Raw genomic sequence first — 15,153 nt, 5'->3', positions numbered from 1 at the left:
GAAATGAATAACAAAACAACAAAAAAAAGTAGTTCAAATGGCTCTAAGAACTATGGGACTTAACATCTGAGGTCATCAGTCCCCTAGACTTAGGACTACTTAAACCGAACTAACCTAAGGACAAATCACACATCCATGCCCGAGGCAGGATTCGAACCTGCGACCACAGCAGCTGCCTAGTGCCCGACTGAAAACAAAACAACAGCTCTGCTCAATGTGCAGTAGATGGTCTTGGTGCAAAAAGTGTTTTCGACCTATTTTGTATTTGTATCGATATTTAATGTCAATTTGTAGTGTTGCTTATATACAGTATCATGGAAATTCTTTTACTATGTATACATATTTCAGTTACGCAAGCTTTTGAACAATGTCGTTTAAATGGTGCTTGTTAATTTAAATAACTAGTGGAATATTTGTTATATAATGTACTGTAAGTAAGTTGCTCCATAGTTAGGGATCATAAAGTTGAATGTAAAAGAAGTGGGGAAGCCCCACAGCTACGGAAGTAGCCTGGCGGAGTGGCAAAAGTGTTTGTTAGCGTGCAAGTGGCAACTCATCCTTTGTGATGAGTATGGACTCTGGTCTGAGCAGTGCTGTGGTGAATATCTCGCTAGCAGTAGCAGGTCATTTCAGACCAGAAGAGCTTAAGAGCGGTATTTATGGGTCTCAGATGCTGCATTTGGTGATTGTATTATCATGGCCCTACAAAAATATAATTCTGACCCCAAGAAGATCTGTAACAGGGCGAGGCCAATAGCACTGCTATGATTGCATTGCCACTATGTTAACATTCACGGCAAATTACGGCACCGGTACCACCAGCCTTTCACTAAATTGTTCATGAATGGCACTCTGGAAAGGGACCAGTTATTTGTGAAATTTGTTTGATTTTAATAATAACCTTGGTGTTGTTAAAGACTATCGTGCACCCATGATTATCTCAAATCAAAAACTTGGACAGGAATCCTGTCCTAGTGAATTTAATTCCGAGTAATTTATTATGGAGGGACTTATTCGGCAGGTATGATTGCTGTCTAATGTGTGGAGATGTAGTGTTTAAAGTTCAGTTTTATAGTTTGAGAAATACTCTACTTCCAGTGCATTTTTAGACCAATCTGCTGTTATTTTATTAAACAATTTGCCTTACTTGAAAAGTTGTCTAAAAGTTGTAAAATTAATATGTAATGAAGAAGATTATTATTTGCTGAATTCATGCACTTTGATCAAAATTACAAAGTTAATCAGTGTTCATTTCACAAGAAAGTGTTTGAACCTAATTTTAAAGTTGTGTTGGCATTTGCACAGCCAAATATATTTTCAATAGGTTAAAAGATTGCTTATCAAAGCACATTTGTTATGTAAAGAGTTGTAGTTTGATGTTCTTTAGCTAATTAATGATTATTGATGAAGATACTTACCCTTTTTCACACATACTTTTGCAGTTTTGTTAATGAGCAAGGTTCTTCAAATAATGATAGTTTAAGGGCCTCATGTACTAGGCTAGTTAGTTAATGAAGTAAAGCAAAGGCTCCTTCAGAGCCAGTGTTGTTAGATTTGTGTTCTGTTTAATTGCTTCAAACCGAGTTTACGAAAGAAATATTTACTGTGTTAGCTATTCTAATGCAAGTTGGTTAATGCACAGGCATAGGGATCCTGTACTAAGCAATGATGTTGTAGAGTATGATCATTAAGAGACTCCCTGATTTTAATCAGAATCATTTCATGCTCTTTCTTGTTCAGTATTGCTACTATTTTCATGTGTGTTGGTGATTGGTTCCATAACCGTTGCATCTAGTTCATTTAAGGTACGTGTTGTTGAGAGCGATATGTTATTGTTTGCTATCTCATTGGCTATTTGTTTGTCTTATTTTCAAGTAAGTGGTACATTTATCTGCGGGGTTAGGTTACTGTGTTGTAGTGTGAATGGGTATAAACAAAGAGTTTATTGTGTGTGTGTCAAGGAAGGTTAGATTAGCCTTAGCACAGTATTCTGCTTCATAATATTACTTGACATAAGAATGCCTAATTAGGCTGGCGACCAATATTAATATGAAATGCTACATCTTGCTTTTGTGCTGGGAGAACGTCTATTCCTGACTGACCTGTTTACTGTTGGTTGTACTCTGCTGGAGTGTATCAGAAACGAATCCCAAGTTGATTGTTCTGTTTCCATTAGGTTATCTCACGGTCAGAACTTCTCAAAAATTCCTCGCACAGGTATAACATTAGCAACGATTTCTGTTTAAGGTATCGGTGTTATCGTTACATTGGCTATAGTATGGATGGTAGATAACTGACAGTGCTATCGATACATTGATAACTTAAATCTATCGATGGGCTTTTTTACTATCGACAGTGCACATCCATTTTTCGTCGTATGATTGAAAATCAAAATATTTTTGAATTTCACTAAACGGCAACTAGGTGATGTGTAATTTTATTTAGGTGCTACGGGGGGCTGTACCCCCTGGACCGACCCCCCCCCCCCCCCCCCCATTCCCGCCTTTGGCCACGTCCTTGCCCTCTATAGTTAAGGGTCACGAACGACGGCGGTCGAGTTTAAGCTTCTCTATTATTCTACGTCCGGGATTCACCGACAACCAATGGGCGTTCAATGGTGTCCTTAGCACTTGGCTGTGAATGTCGTAGCCAATGAGAGCATTGAATGTGATAGTAGCGAATTATTTAGTGCGAGTTGTCACATCTGATCTGATGGTGGTGTTAACACAATAAATTCTGCACAAGCAAACGAACGACGTAATTTGCAAGGATAGACGTTGTCATCAAGCGCATAGCACGTGTATACATGTACCGCAGATGTTGCACGGAACCGGCAACAATGCAATCCGTGTTTGTGTCTCGAACTGCGGGAACCGACCTCGTTCGTGCGTCGGACTATGTGAGTCCATCACACAGTTTTCCCATGAAAACTACACGATTTTGGGGGAGTAGTAAGAGGGGAAATTTTCTCCTTCCCCCTTGGATTCTGGAGTACAGTGTTTTTATTCATTATAGAATTCTCATACATTTCTAGAGGTGATTTCCGTGATTCCGAAAAATCTGCTGTTTATTCGATTGTAACATTATGTGGCTGATCGCAGTGAGATAACACAATCGAAGTTACCATCGTCGCTTTAGAAGGTGTAACACCTGACACTCCATTAAGGAGCTGAGTCTCATTCGTTTGGGAGTCGTTCTCCCTTCCATAATAATGAGCACGCGGTTGAAACGTGTGTCAAACGTAGAGAGAAACAGCCGTTTTTCTGTGCTATGCTGACTTACTTTACTGGCTTCTTCAAATTGCTGTTGTCAATTTAACTATGAGGCATAGCCCAACCGTAGCGAAACTGAGGTCCCCATCGCAGTCTTCAACGTAATCAGTAACAGCTAAACGCAGTGCTTCATCAAGCATTTTTTGGTCCCGCAGAACGGCACGAGCGGTACCGTATGCGCTGCGCTAAGCCTTAACAGTCGCTTCCATAGCAGCTTTGACGTCTTCACCAAGAGAAGACATCCAACAGTACCTTAGACCACTTAATGAAGCCTACGTAAGAAAACTTGACGGGTTAGTTTAGTGTACTTGGTATTATAATTATTTAACAAGAAGAAAACACTTCTGGCAGGTCCAGACATTCAGACTCAAAATAAGGTTAGTCACATGAACTTATGCAGGCAAAGGCCGGATATAACGATCATACATTTTGTTCAGGGCACAAGTCGTCAGCTGAACCGATTTATAAGCTATTCGGACTTTGTGAGGGACGCATGTATAGCTCTAGCTCGAGATGGCGTCAGAACAGTCACTTATACATTCTCTCGAGAGTTTTCCAATTGTCCATTCTCGTTTGTAAAAACATCCGCTTCTGACACACATAGTCCAATATTCTCGATTTGATTTTGGGTGACGAAGGTTATGTAGGAAGCTACCAAACTGTAAGTTGTGTTTTACAGGTTTTCTCAAATCGTAGTAGAGATTAGCTTTACTCTGTAATTTTCTACATGTTCGAATATATGACTACTGGACGCATACTGAATGGATACCACCATTCATCTTATAGAAGCTAGTCACAAGGAATTTAGTATGCTGTGACATTTCTGCTTGATATTTACAGCTCGGCAATCTTATATGAGCATTTCTTGAGACAAACCGCCTCAAAAATATTATAATATTGATAATTTATTATCTGAAGCAATACCGTGGAATGACTTTTGGTCAACGGCAGCACAAATACCTACAATTCTATCACTGATATTACTGACAAACATACAAAATTTTGTCCTGCTTTGAAATGAGCTTTGTTAGTTGCTCTTGCTTTGACTGCAAGTACATACACGATTTAAATATCCGTCAGTACTCTATTAAGAGTAAAATTGTGGTTGTGTTCTACGACGAATGAAAACAGGTTCTGTGCATTGAACATACTAAGTATTCACAGAAGAAAAGTGATTGAAATAGCTGATTTTACTAGATTAGTCACTGACAAATTCGAGTAACGGCCTCAGTGATCGTTATGCGCTTTCAAACAAGAACTGATATAACACAGATGCGATGTAATATCACATTTTGTGGAGTTTCATGTCACACATGCTTCTTCAAGGAAGAAAGCTATTAATTATTTTATCATTTCGCACAGTAATTTGTGAGCTTTCATTTGATATGATATAAACTACGTTTCTGTGATTGTGAATAGATGCAATTTTTGTAAGCAGTGTTTAAGATAACAATGTGTAAGCATTTTTAAAACTTGTGCTCTGCATGTTCACTTTCGAGGAAGATTAGTCAAAGGCTCTTCATGGCTGATTTTTTTGTTTATAACCAAGAGTATTCTCATTACTGATTTCTTACTGCTTCAGATTTTATGCGCTCAACGTCAGTTTAACGTCTTAGGTTTATGAGTAATTGTATCTTTTCTAAATACGTTACTGCTTTATTTCCTAACTTTTTGATCATTTTACTGTATATATGTCAGATTTAACTATAAAAGGACATAACTTTGGATCATCAACATCAAATATGTATCAGATCACTTTACTAATATAAAAAGGTTTAACTTGAAGGTTTCACTTACCTTTCTAGTATCAAGGTAATCTGTCTATAACAAATATTGTTAGGTAACCATCAGTTCTCTGGATATGCTAACAATTGGGCAATTTTAGAGTCTTGCCCGCCCCCCTGCCCCTCCCCTCCGGAAAAGACTGACATGGCACCGGCGAGACGATAATAGAAAAAATGAAAATCAGTCACAGATCAGTTTTCAACATCTTGCACTATATTCTGAACTTGACAAAGGTCATCTACCACAGGGTTTCGTGACTGTTCGCTCTGATTCAAGAAGTCTGTTAAACTGAGGCAGCAGCGGAAATTTGTCAGCCGTGTCAGTTCAGTCCAGATGACTTTTCTAGCCGCCAGATCACTATGGACGAGAGATGAGTGTATCACCATGACCCTGAGACAAAGGAGCAAAGAAGGGTCTTGCTCGCCACGCCATTGGAATTCAGTAAGCCACATGTGCCCCCTGGGTTGTGCTAAACGGCAAGCATCTCAGGAGGGCTAGCATTCGTTTGCTGCCGGGCATGGGCGTTTGCTGGGCATGGGCTTGTCAGACTCATGTTTTCCTGGTGAGCGCCACCAGTCCTCTGTAACCGTATGCTCTGGGGGTATGCTTCAGCAACCACTGTGCAGAACGGTGGTGGAACGTTGTGTGTCACAGGGAACGAGGATTTTGGCTTCACTAACTGGATCGCGAGGATGGTAAAACCTTATAGAACCCAAGGCGTGCTGTGCGCCAATGATACGCATGGCTGTTGACGCAGAACAGTTGATAAGCAGTTGTTAGTAGGCAGCCTCTGGGGAATTTCCAAAGCTGGGTTTTATATGGCTTACCCAAGCAATTTGGGCTCTGTCTCGGTGGACCTTTCTCTCCATAGTTGCTCAAATAACTGAGATGAACCTGTAGAATTGAAACTTACCAGCTCCGAGAGGAATGGGTGCACCACTGGTACGTGTCAAAACCTGACCTCATAAGAGGGCTCCTGAAGCCAGCCATCCAGACTCACGAATTATTCAGAGTACTTTCGTTTATAGTAACAGAATGTGTGCTGTTGGTCAGAATGTCTTTGTACTGAAAATAATTTCGAGGGCATTGCTAGCACTTTAAAAGCTGTGACATGATTGTAAAATGGGACACTGTTTGTTGAAAGACCTAGTTTCTAACACATCGCGTAACTCCAGAAAGCTAAATGCTTTGAGGAATATGCAGTATACAAGGAGCTACATAACACCTTGAGGTGCAGCAATGGTCTTGTATCATGCATGGCTCTGGTAGATATTCCCAAAGAGGAACTGGTAGCTGAGTGGGTTCAGGAAGCTATCGCTGACGCGCAGAATGTAATGAAAAGTGTAGATGGCGATCTGGTCAGACCAGATTCCTTTATCCTCACTTTCACCAGCACGAAACTTCCAGAGCATAAGAAGGCAGGTTTCTTTCGCTAAACGTGCGGCCATATGTCCCCAACTCGAAGCGCTGTTTTAAATGTCAGAACTTTGGGCGGACTGCTAAAGCACGTAAGGGAGAAAGCACACCTAGAAAATGTGGTAAAGCTGCCCACGAAGGAATCGTTTGTTCAACTCCTTCTTTAAGTGCGTAAATTGCTCAGGGGATCACCCTGTCCGGGACAGGGACTGCAGAGTCTACCTTGAAGAACGGGAGATACAAGAGTTGAAAAGTTGAGGCGAAAAAGATCTATAAGGCTATGCAGCTTGTCACATTCACTGCTTCTTTCGCTTCAGCTCTTAACCCTTTCGTGAGCCGTGGGAAACATGCTTCCCACTACAATGAACTCGCTCCTAGTCCCGCCGGATTCACAGTTCCCACCTCTGTACGGTGCTACCACCTAGTGAACAGTATAGGGTACTACTTCCAATAGGAAGTTCCCGCCGTTTTTGCTGTACCTTCGCGCAGAGGCGTTGTATAGATGAGTGTTGCTCTGTAGAGGAGCCTTTCAGTGCGGTTTGCGCGACATTCTGTGATTTTTTCCTCAAAGCTATAGTATAAGGTAAATACTTTTGATTTACCCAAATTTATGAAGGAAAACGTAAAATTGGAACGAGGAGAATTCCAGTTTGAAACAAAAGGAGCCATTTCTTCAGTAAAATGGATGGATAACCGTCTAGTAACTTTCCTGTCCTCAATTCATGAACCATGAGAAACAGTTAAGTGAAAAGGAAAAACAAGGATGGTACATGTACAAGGATTTCTTGTCCTGAAGTTGTGGCAGAATACAGCAAAATAATGGGTGGTGCCGATAAGTTTGATCAATTACGAGAAAGGTATACTATTGGCAGACCTTCTGTAAAATGGTGGCACATAATATTTTATTTCCTGGTGGACGTTGTTGCAGTTAACAGTTTTATCCTGTGGAAAATAAGTAAAAGAGAAAGTGGACAGCATGATCAGCTCACATACAGGCTCCATCTATCCAGACAATTGATCACTGGCTTCTCATCCCAAAAAAAGGTGTGGAAAAAAACCTGTCTTTCTGGCAAAAAGGGGTAAGGTACCTGAAGATTTTCGTCATGTGACTTTAGGGGAGCATCAACCCATTTTAGGAGAAACCTACTGGATGTGCCGTCATTGTAGTACCAAAGCTGTGGAAAAGAGCACTCGCTGTGTTTGTACATATTTTCAAATACCACTTTGAATAGACTCATGTTTCAGATAATTTCATGGCAAGTAATTGTGAACAATCATTGTAACAAGAGAAGTAAATTTATCAAATAAATATGACATATATTTAAAAAGTTGTTTTCGTCATTTAACTCCAAGGAAGGGCAGTGGGAAGAATACTTCCCGCCTTGTTGCGTGACCTCCCTTTCACAGTTGGAACAAATTTGATATTCTGTATGATAAATAAACCAATCTGTTAACTACTATCTGTCCTCCATTCATTAAAAAAAAAAAAACTGCTGAATAATTTTGCCCACGACAGGGTTAAAGGGCCTGGTCCAAAAGCTGATGTCTTTACATAAACAGAGGTTGCTAATGTTGGCACTAGTGACTGCTTTTGTCATTGCACTTGTGCTGTTATGCCAGAGGCCAGGGTTGTCTCCAAAATGTTAAAAACATTCAAGGTTGCCAACGTTGGGGAAATCGCTGCACCCCAAAGTCAGTTCCAATGTAGTATTAATCAGGGTATTTCCCCAGTAATTATCTAGTACTTGCTTTTCTCTCATTTTGTGCACCGGTATTGTAATACTTTATTTCCATTCTCTTGGTGTACTGGTGCAGAATAGGAGTCATGAATCGTGGGCAGAAACATGTTGTGACGAAGGGAGAATAAGTAGAGGAAGACTGACACTATCATCAAGAGTCATGGTCACAGCTTGATTTTTTCAACATGATACTGTAAGTAGGCTGTTTACGTTTTTATGTTAGTAACGCCACGTAGCGCTCTATTTGAAAATCACTGACTGTGCTGTGTGAAGGCTGTGGTTGGTTTGCATTGTTGGAGTACATGCTATTGTAGTGTTGGGCAGATGGTTGTTAACAGCGCGTAGCCTTTCGCAGTTGGAGGTGAGGAGCCAGCAGTGGTGGATGTGGGGAGAGAAATGGCGGAGTTTTGAGAGCGGATGATCTGGACGTGTGTCCATCAGAGACAGTAAATTTGTGAGACTGTATGTCATGAACTGCTATATACAGGGTGTTACAATAAGGTACGGCCAAACTTTCAGGAAACATTCCTCACACACAAATAAAGAAAAAATGTTATGTGGACATGTGTTCGGAAACGCTTTGTTTCCATGTTAGAGCTTATTTTAGTTTCGTCAGTATGTACTGTACTTCCTCGATTCACCGCCAGTTGGCCCAATTAAAGGAAGGTAATGATGACTTCGGTGCTTGTGTTGACATGCGACTCATTGCTCTATAGTACTAGCATCAAACACATCAGTACGTAGCATCAACAGGTTAGTGTTCTTCACGAACGTGGTTTTGCAGTCAGTGCAATGTTTACAAATGCGGAGTTGGCAGATGCCCATTTGATCTATGGATTAGCACGGGGCAATAGCTGTGGCGCGGTAGGTTTGTATCGAGACAGATTTCCAGAACGAAGGTGTCCCGACAGGAAGACGTTCGAAGCAATTGATCGGCGTCTTAGGGAGCACGGAACATTCCAGCCTATGACTCGTGACTGGGGAAGACCTAGAACGACGACACCTGCAATGGACGAGGCAATTCTTCGTGCAGTTGACGATAACCCTAATGTCAGCGCCAGAGAAATTGCTGCTGTACAAGGTAACGTTGACCACGTCACTGTATGGAGAGTGCTACGGGAGAACCAGTTGTTTCCGTACCATGTACAGCGTGTGCAGGCACTATCAGTAGTTGATTGGCCTCCACGGGTACACTTCTGCGAATGGTTCATCCAACAATGTGTCAATCCTCATTTCAGTGCAAATGTTCTCTTTACAGATGAGGCTTCATTCCAACGTGATCAAATTGTAAATTTACACAATCAACATGTGTGGGCTGACGAGAATCCGCACGCAATTGTGCAATCATGTCATCAACACAGATTTTCTGTGAACTTTTGGGCAGGCATTGTTGGTGGTCTTAATTGGGCCCCATGTTTTCCCACCTACGCTCAGTGGAGCACGTTATCATGATTTCATACGGGATAGTCTGCCTGTGCTGCTAGAACATGTGCCTTTACAAGTACGACACAACATGTGGTTCATGCACGATGGAGCACCTGCACATTTCAGTCGAAGTGTTCGTACGCTTCTCAAGAAAAGATTCGGTGACTGATGGATTGGTAGAGGCGGACCAATTCCATGGCCTCCACGCTCTCCTGACCTGAACCCTCTTTCATTTATGGGGGCCTTTGAAAGCTCTTGTCTACGCAACCCCGGTACCAAATGTAGAGACTCTTCGTGGTTGTATTGTGGACGGCTGTGATACAATACGCCATTCTCCAGGCATGCATCAGCGCATCAGGGATTCCATGCGACGGAGGGTGGGTGCATGTATCCTCGCTAACGAAGGACATTTTGAACATTTCCTGTAACAAAGTGTTTGAAGTCACGCTGGTACGTTCTGTTGCTGTGTGTTTCCATTCCATGATTAATGTGATTTGAAGAGAAGTAATAAAATGAGCTCTAACATGGAAAGTAAGCGTTTCCGGAGACATGTCCACATAACATATTTCTTTCTTTGTGTGCGAGGAATGTTTCCTGAAAGTTTGGCCGTACCTTTTTATAACACCCTGTATATTATGACTTTTGAACACTATTAAGGTAAATACATTGTTTGTTGTCTATCAAAATCTTTCATTTGCTAACTGTGCCTATCAGTAGTTAGTGCCCTCAGTAATTTGAATCTTTTATTTGGCTGGCAGTAGTGGCGCTCGCTGTATTGCAGTAGTTCGAGTAACGATGATTTTTGTGAGGTAAGTGATTTGTGAAAGGTATAGGTCAATGTTAGTCAGGGCCATTCTTTTGTAGGGATTATTGAAAGTCAGATTGCGTTGCGCTAAAGATATTGTGTGTCAGTTTAGTGTTGATCGGAACAGGTAAGGAGTGAAATGTCTGAGTACGTTCAATTCTGCTCAGCTGTTTGAAAATCAAATAATGTAAGAGGTTTATGAGCACAGTAATTCATTAATTTTTCTAAGGGGACGTTTCAATACTTAAAACTTACGATTACTTCTCGTAATAGTATGCTGCAAACAAAGCGAATCTCGTTCGGTTAGAAGCGGCGACAATAACTGACCTGGCGAACCCTCTTCTTGGAGGTGCTGACGCGGAAGATGCCGAGCGTGTTGAGGCCGTAGGTCTCGAGGTGGCTGAGGCAGGCGGCCACGACGCCGGGGATGCACGGCTCGTCGTCGGCTGGCGGCGCCGTCAGGATGTCGGCCGACGAGCCGCACGACAGCGAGTCCAGCAGCCCGGGCACGCTCCCCACCAGCAGGCTCTCGCACGAGCCGCTCTGCGGGCACACGCCAAACCCAGCGATCAACTGTCGCCTCTCCGCAGCTTTACCAGCGAAGCGCACAGATCAACTGGTGGCTGCTAAAATTGTCACACTGTCAGGGCGATAGTCTACAGAAAATAAAGTGTCGTGGACTACAGGGTGCCCACTCGTAAGAGGCCCCACAGACATTTGTACTAATTCCACTGAAACTGCACCGTGTTATTTGTGACGTTTCACGTGGCAGTACTGCACATTGTTTGACGCTACAGTGTGTTTCCGTGCGTCAGAGGTCAGAGTTTATGTTTAGTGACAATGTATCAAAAAATGGTTCAAATGGCACTGAGCACTATGGGACTTAACATCTGAGGTCATCAGGCCACTAGAACTTAGAACTACTTAAACCTAACTACCCTAAGGACATCACACACATCCATGCCCGAGGCATGATTGGAACCTGCGACCGCAGCAGTCGCGCCGTTCCGGACGGAAGCGCCTAGAACCGCTCGGCCACCGCGGCCGGCGACAATGTATCGATATTCTGTCGAAGAGCGCGTGTTTCTTATGAAACAATACTGCATTACTGGTTCCACTAAGACATGTCAGCGAATGTTTGTTGAACGGTTTGGTGACCAGCATATACCACCTAAATGCTGCATACAAAAATTAGTGAACAAGATGGATGGCGGTGGAATAGTGTTGGATCTTCAGGGCGGAAGATGGCCGCCGTTATCGGAAGAAAAAATGAGTGACGTGAAAACAAGGATTGTTGGTCTCTCCTGTATAAGTCTGTTCGATGTTTATCTCAGAAAGTGGAATATCACAGAGCACATGTCGCGGAGCTGTAAAAGAAGCCAGCATATGTCCGTACAGGGTTACAGTTGTTCAGGAACTGAAAGTCAATGACAAATATAAATGCATTATATTTTGCCGTCGGTTTCAGCAATTTAATGCACAGAGGCCCAGAATATTGCAGTACACACCTTTCAGTGATGAGGCGTGATTCCACCGCTCTGGCTATGTAAGCTCTCACACGTTTGAGAAGCGTTCTAGGACCTCTACTGTTCCTGATCTATATAAATGACCTGGGTGACAATCTGAGCAGTTCTCTTAGACTGTTCGCAGATGATGCTGTAATTTACCGTCCAGTAAGGTCATCCGAAGACCAGTATCAGTTGCAAAGCGATTTAGAAAAGATTGCTGTATGGTGTGTCAGGTGGCAGTTGACGCTAAATAACGAAAAGTGTGAGATGATCCACATGAGTTCCAAAAGAAATCCGTTGGAAGTCGATTACTCGATAAATAGTACAATTCTCAAGGCTGTCAATTCAACTAAGTACCTGGGTGTTAAAATTACGAACAACTTCAGTTGGAAGGACCACATAGATAATATTGTCGGGAAGGCGAGCCAGAGGTTGCGTTTCATTGGCAGGACACTTAGAAGATGCAACAAGTCCACTAAAGAGACAGCTTACACTACACTCGTTGGTCCTCTGTTAGAATATTGCTGCGCGGTGTGGGATCCTTACCAGGTGGGATTGACGGAGGACATCGAAAGGGTGCAAAAAAGGGCAGCTCGTTTTGTATTATCACGTTATAGGGGAGAGAGTGTGGCAGATATGATACACGTGTTGGGATGGAAGTCATTACAGCATAGACGTTTTTCGTCGCGGCGAGACCTTTTTACGAAATTTCAGTCACCAACTTTCTCTTCCGAATGCGAAAATATTTTGTTGAGCCCAACCTACATAGGTAGGAATGATCATCAAAATAAAATAAGAGAAATCAGAGCTCGAACAGAAAGGTTTAGGTGTTCGTTTTTCCCGCTCGCTGTTCGGGAGTGGAATAGTAGAGAGATAGTATGATTGTGGTTCGATGAACCCTCTGCCAAGCACTTAAATGTGAATTGCAGAGTAGTCATGTAGATATTGAAGATCCACATACACTGGTCGGGGAACCCCTGCACAAAAGATTGGTGTTTTCTGTGTAAAATCGCAGCGTCGAATCATTGGACCATTTTTTTCGAGTCTGCTGTGACAAGTGCAGTTTACATCGAAATGTTTCGGGAATTTATGAACCAGTTGGACAGTGAAGAATTTACCCTCTGCTGGTACCAACAGGATGGCACCACATGCCACACGTCTAGAGTGACCGTGGCAGAGGTCGAATCATTTTACCCCAGGAGTGTGATTTCGAAGGGACTGGGGCCCCCGAGGTCACATGATTTAGCGCCAGCTGATTTCTTCCTCCGGGACCGCCTAAAAGTCAAGATCTACAGAAAGAAACGTCACGACTTCCAACTTTTACTAGAGAACATCATCCGTGAAATCCAGGCAGTGACGCCAGAGGCTCTGGCAGCAACATTAGAGAATCTGCAGTGTTGCAATCAACTGTGTTTACAAGTCGAGGGCAGTCGCTTGTAGCGCCTTTTGTGATTCACCTATGAACAAGGTGTTACATGTTCACCTCATTTCGTTTCCTGTTTTTTATGTAAAGCTTTTAAGTGTACTTTAAGCAAATGTTTGTGGAGCCTCTTTCGAGTGGGACTCCCTGTACATGGGTAGATACGTGAATGATGAGCATTTCAGTAGAACTGCACAGAGGAGGTTCAGGTGGCGCCATACACATTTTATACGAGGAGCGTTGAATAATTAATACAACACATTTTTTCTCGGCCAGTTTCAGTTGAAAAACTGAGGAATTTGTTGTGGGACATCGAGAAATACTCTCGCTTCAGAATCTATAGTTTCATGAAGTTCCGATAGGTGGCGGCGCTAAACCTAGCTTTCAAAATAACGTCTGCAACGAACGTAGGTTCCTAGCAGAGAGCTGTCATTCAGTTTATTTTGGCAGAAAACCAGAGCATAGCAGATATTCATAGGAGTTTGCAGAATGTGTGTGGAGACCTGGCACGGTGAGTCTTTGGGCGAGACCTCTGTCATCGTCGCAACACGGTCGCGCAAAACACGGTCGCGCAAACCTATCTAAACTCTCACGTGCCAGCCGGCCTAAGTGGCCGTACATGGGGTCTGGACCCCTCCACCGTCCTCTACAGGTATAAATCCCTCATCCGCCCTATCCTCTGCTACGGCCACCCTGCCCGGATCTCCACCCCTCCTACCTGCTACAAATCACTTCAAATCCTGGAACGCCATGCACTTCGCCTCGCCTATTGCATCCGCCTCCCCTCCCCCACGCAGATCCTCTACGACTTAATTCCACTCCCACACCTCCTTCTTTTCCTTGAACGGATATGGATCCTTTACACCTCCCACAAACTTGACCCCCCTCACCTCGCTGATGATGCCCTCATCCCCTCCATCTACCCCTCCTACCAACTTTGATCCTCCCCTTCCTCCCCCTGTGTTTTTCCTCCAGGGCACCCTCTTTTCCTTCTCTCCCTCCTCTCTTCCTCCCTCCCCCCTTCCCCCTGGGCCTCCACAACCCCCCCTACCCTCTTCCCTCCCCCTCCCTTCTCCTCTCCCACTGGCATCAACACCCTCCCCTTCTCCCTCCTACCCACACCTCGTTCCTTTGGTAGGTCCCTGACTTTGTGCGTGAACAGTGCATCTCCTTGCGCCGGAGGTCGTGCCAGTGCTCGTGTGTTGCTTGATTGGTTGGTTTGAGCGATTAAAGGGACCAGACTGCTACGGTCATCGGTCCCTTTTTGCAAAACTAAAGCACCCACACAGGATATAAACGAAAGTGGAAAGGACGACCGACGACACAGGACAAGAATGACTTATACAGACACAAGACAAAACAAATTAAAATCACACATAGTGTGATGGTGGTTGACTGACCAGAGAGAAAAAAAGGAAAAGCCAACCACCGAGAACACACTAAAAACGCAGTCTAAAATCGTAGGCCAAAGGCCAGAATCGAAACAAAAAGGACATAAACACTCAGATTAAATGATAAAAAACCCCTGCCCGAATAAAACGCAAAAGGAAACCCGCCATAGCAGAGTCATCAGTTAAAAGGGCAAGGAGTGTATCAGGCAGCGCAAACGTCTGACTGAGCACAGCTAAAAGTGGACAGTCCAAGAAAATGTGGACCACTGTCAATGCTGAGCCGCAGCGACATAGGGGGGGGGGGGGGGGGGAGGGTCCTCACGGGGCAATAAGTGGCTGTGCGTCATCCGTGTGTGCTCAATGTGTAGTCGGCAGAGGACGACAGACTCCTT

General features: G+C 43.4%; 1 protein-coding gene across 1 annotated transcript in view; it reads right to left on the bottom strand.

The window, feature by feature from the left end:
• LOC126353786 (uncharacterized) overlaps positions 1-15,153 on the bottom strand; it is a 461,839-nt gene that overhangs the window by 95,122 nt on the left and 351,564 nt on the right. The window contains exon 5 of the mRNA XM_050002875.1: positions 10,770-10,985. Within this exon, the coding sequence (XP_049858832.1) occupies positions 10,770-10,985 (216 nt within the window). The remainder of the gene's footprint in view (positions 1-10,769; positions 10,986-15,153) is intronic.

Source organism: Schistocerca gregaria, chromosome 3, assembly GCF_023897955.1.
Source record: "Schistocerca gregaria isolate iqSchGreg1 chromosome 3, iqSchGreg1.2, whole genome shotgun sequence".
NCBI lineage: Eukaryota > Metazoa > Arthropoda > Insecta > Orthoptera > Acrididae > Schistocerca > Schistocerca gregaria.
Note: the sequence above shows the minus strand (reverse complement) of the source record. Positions and strands in the feature narration are given on the sequence as shown.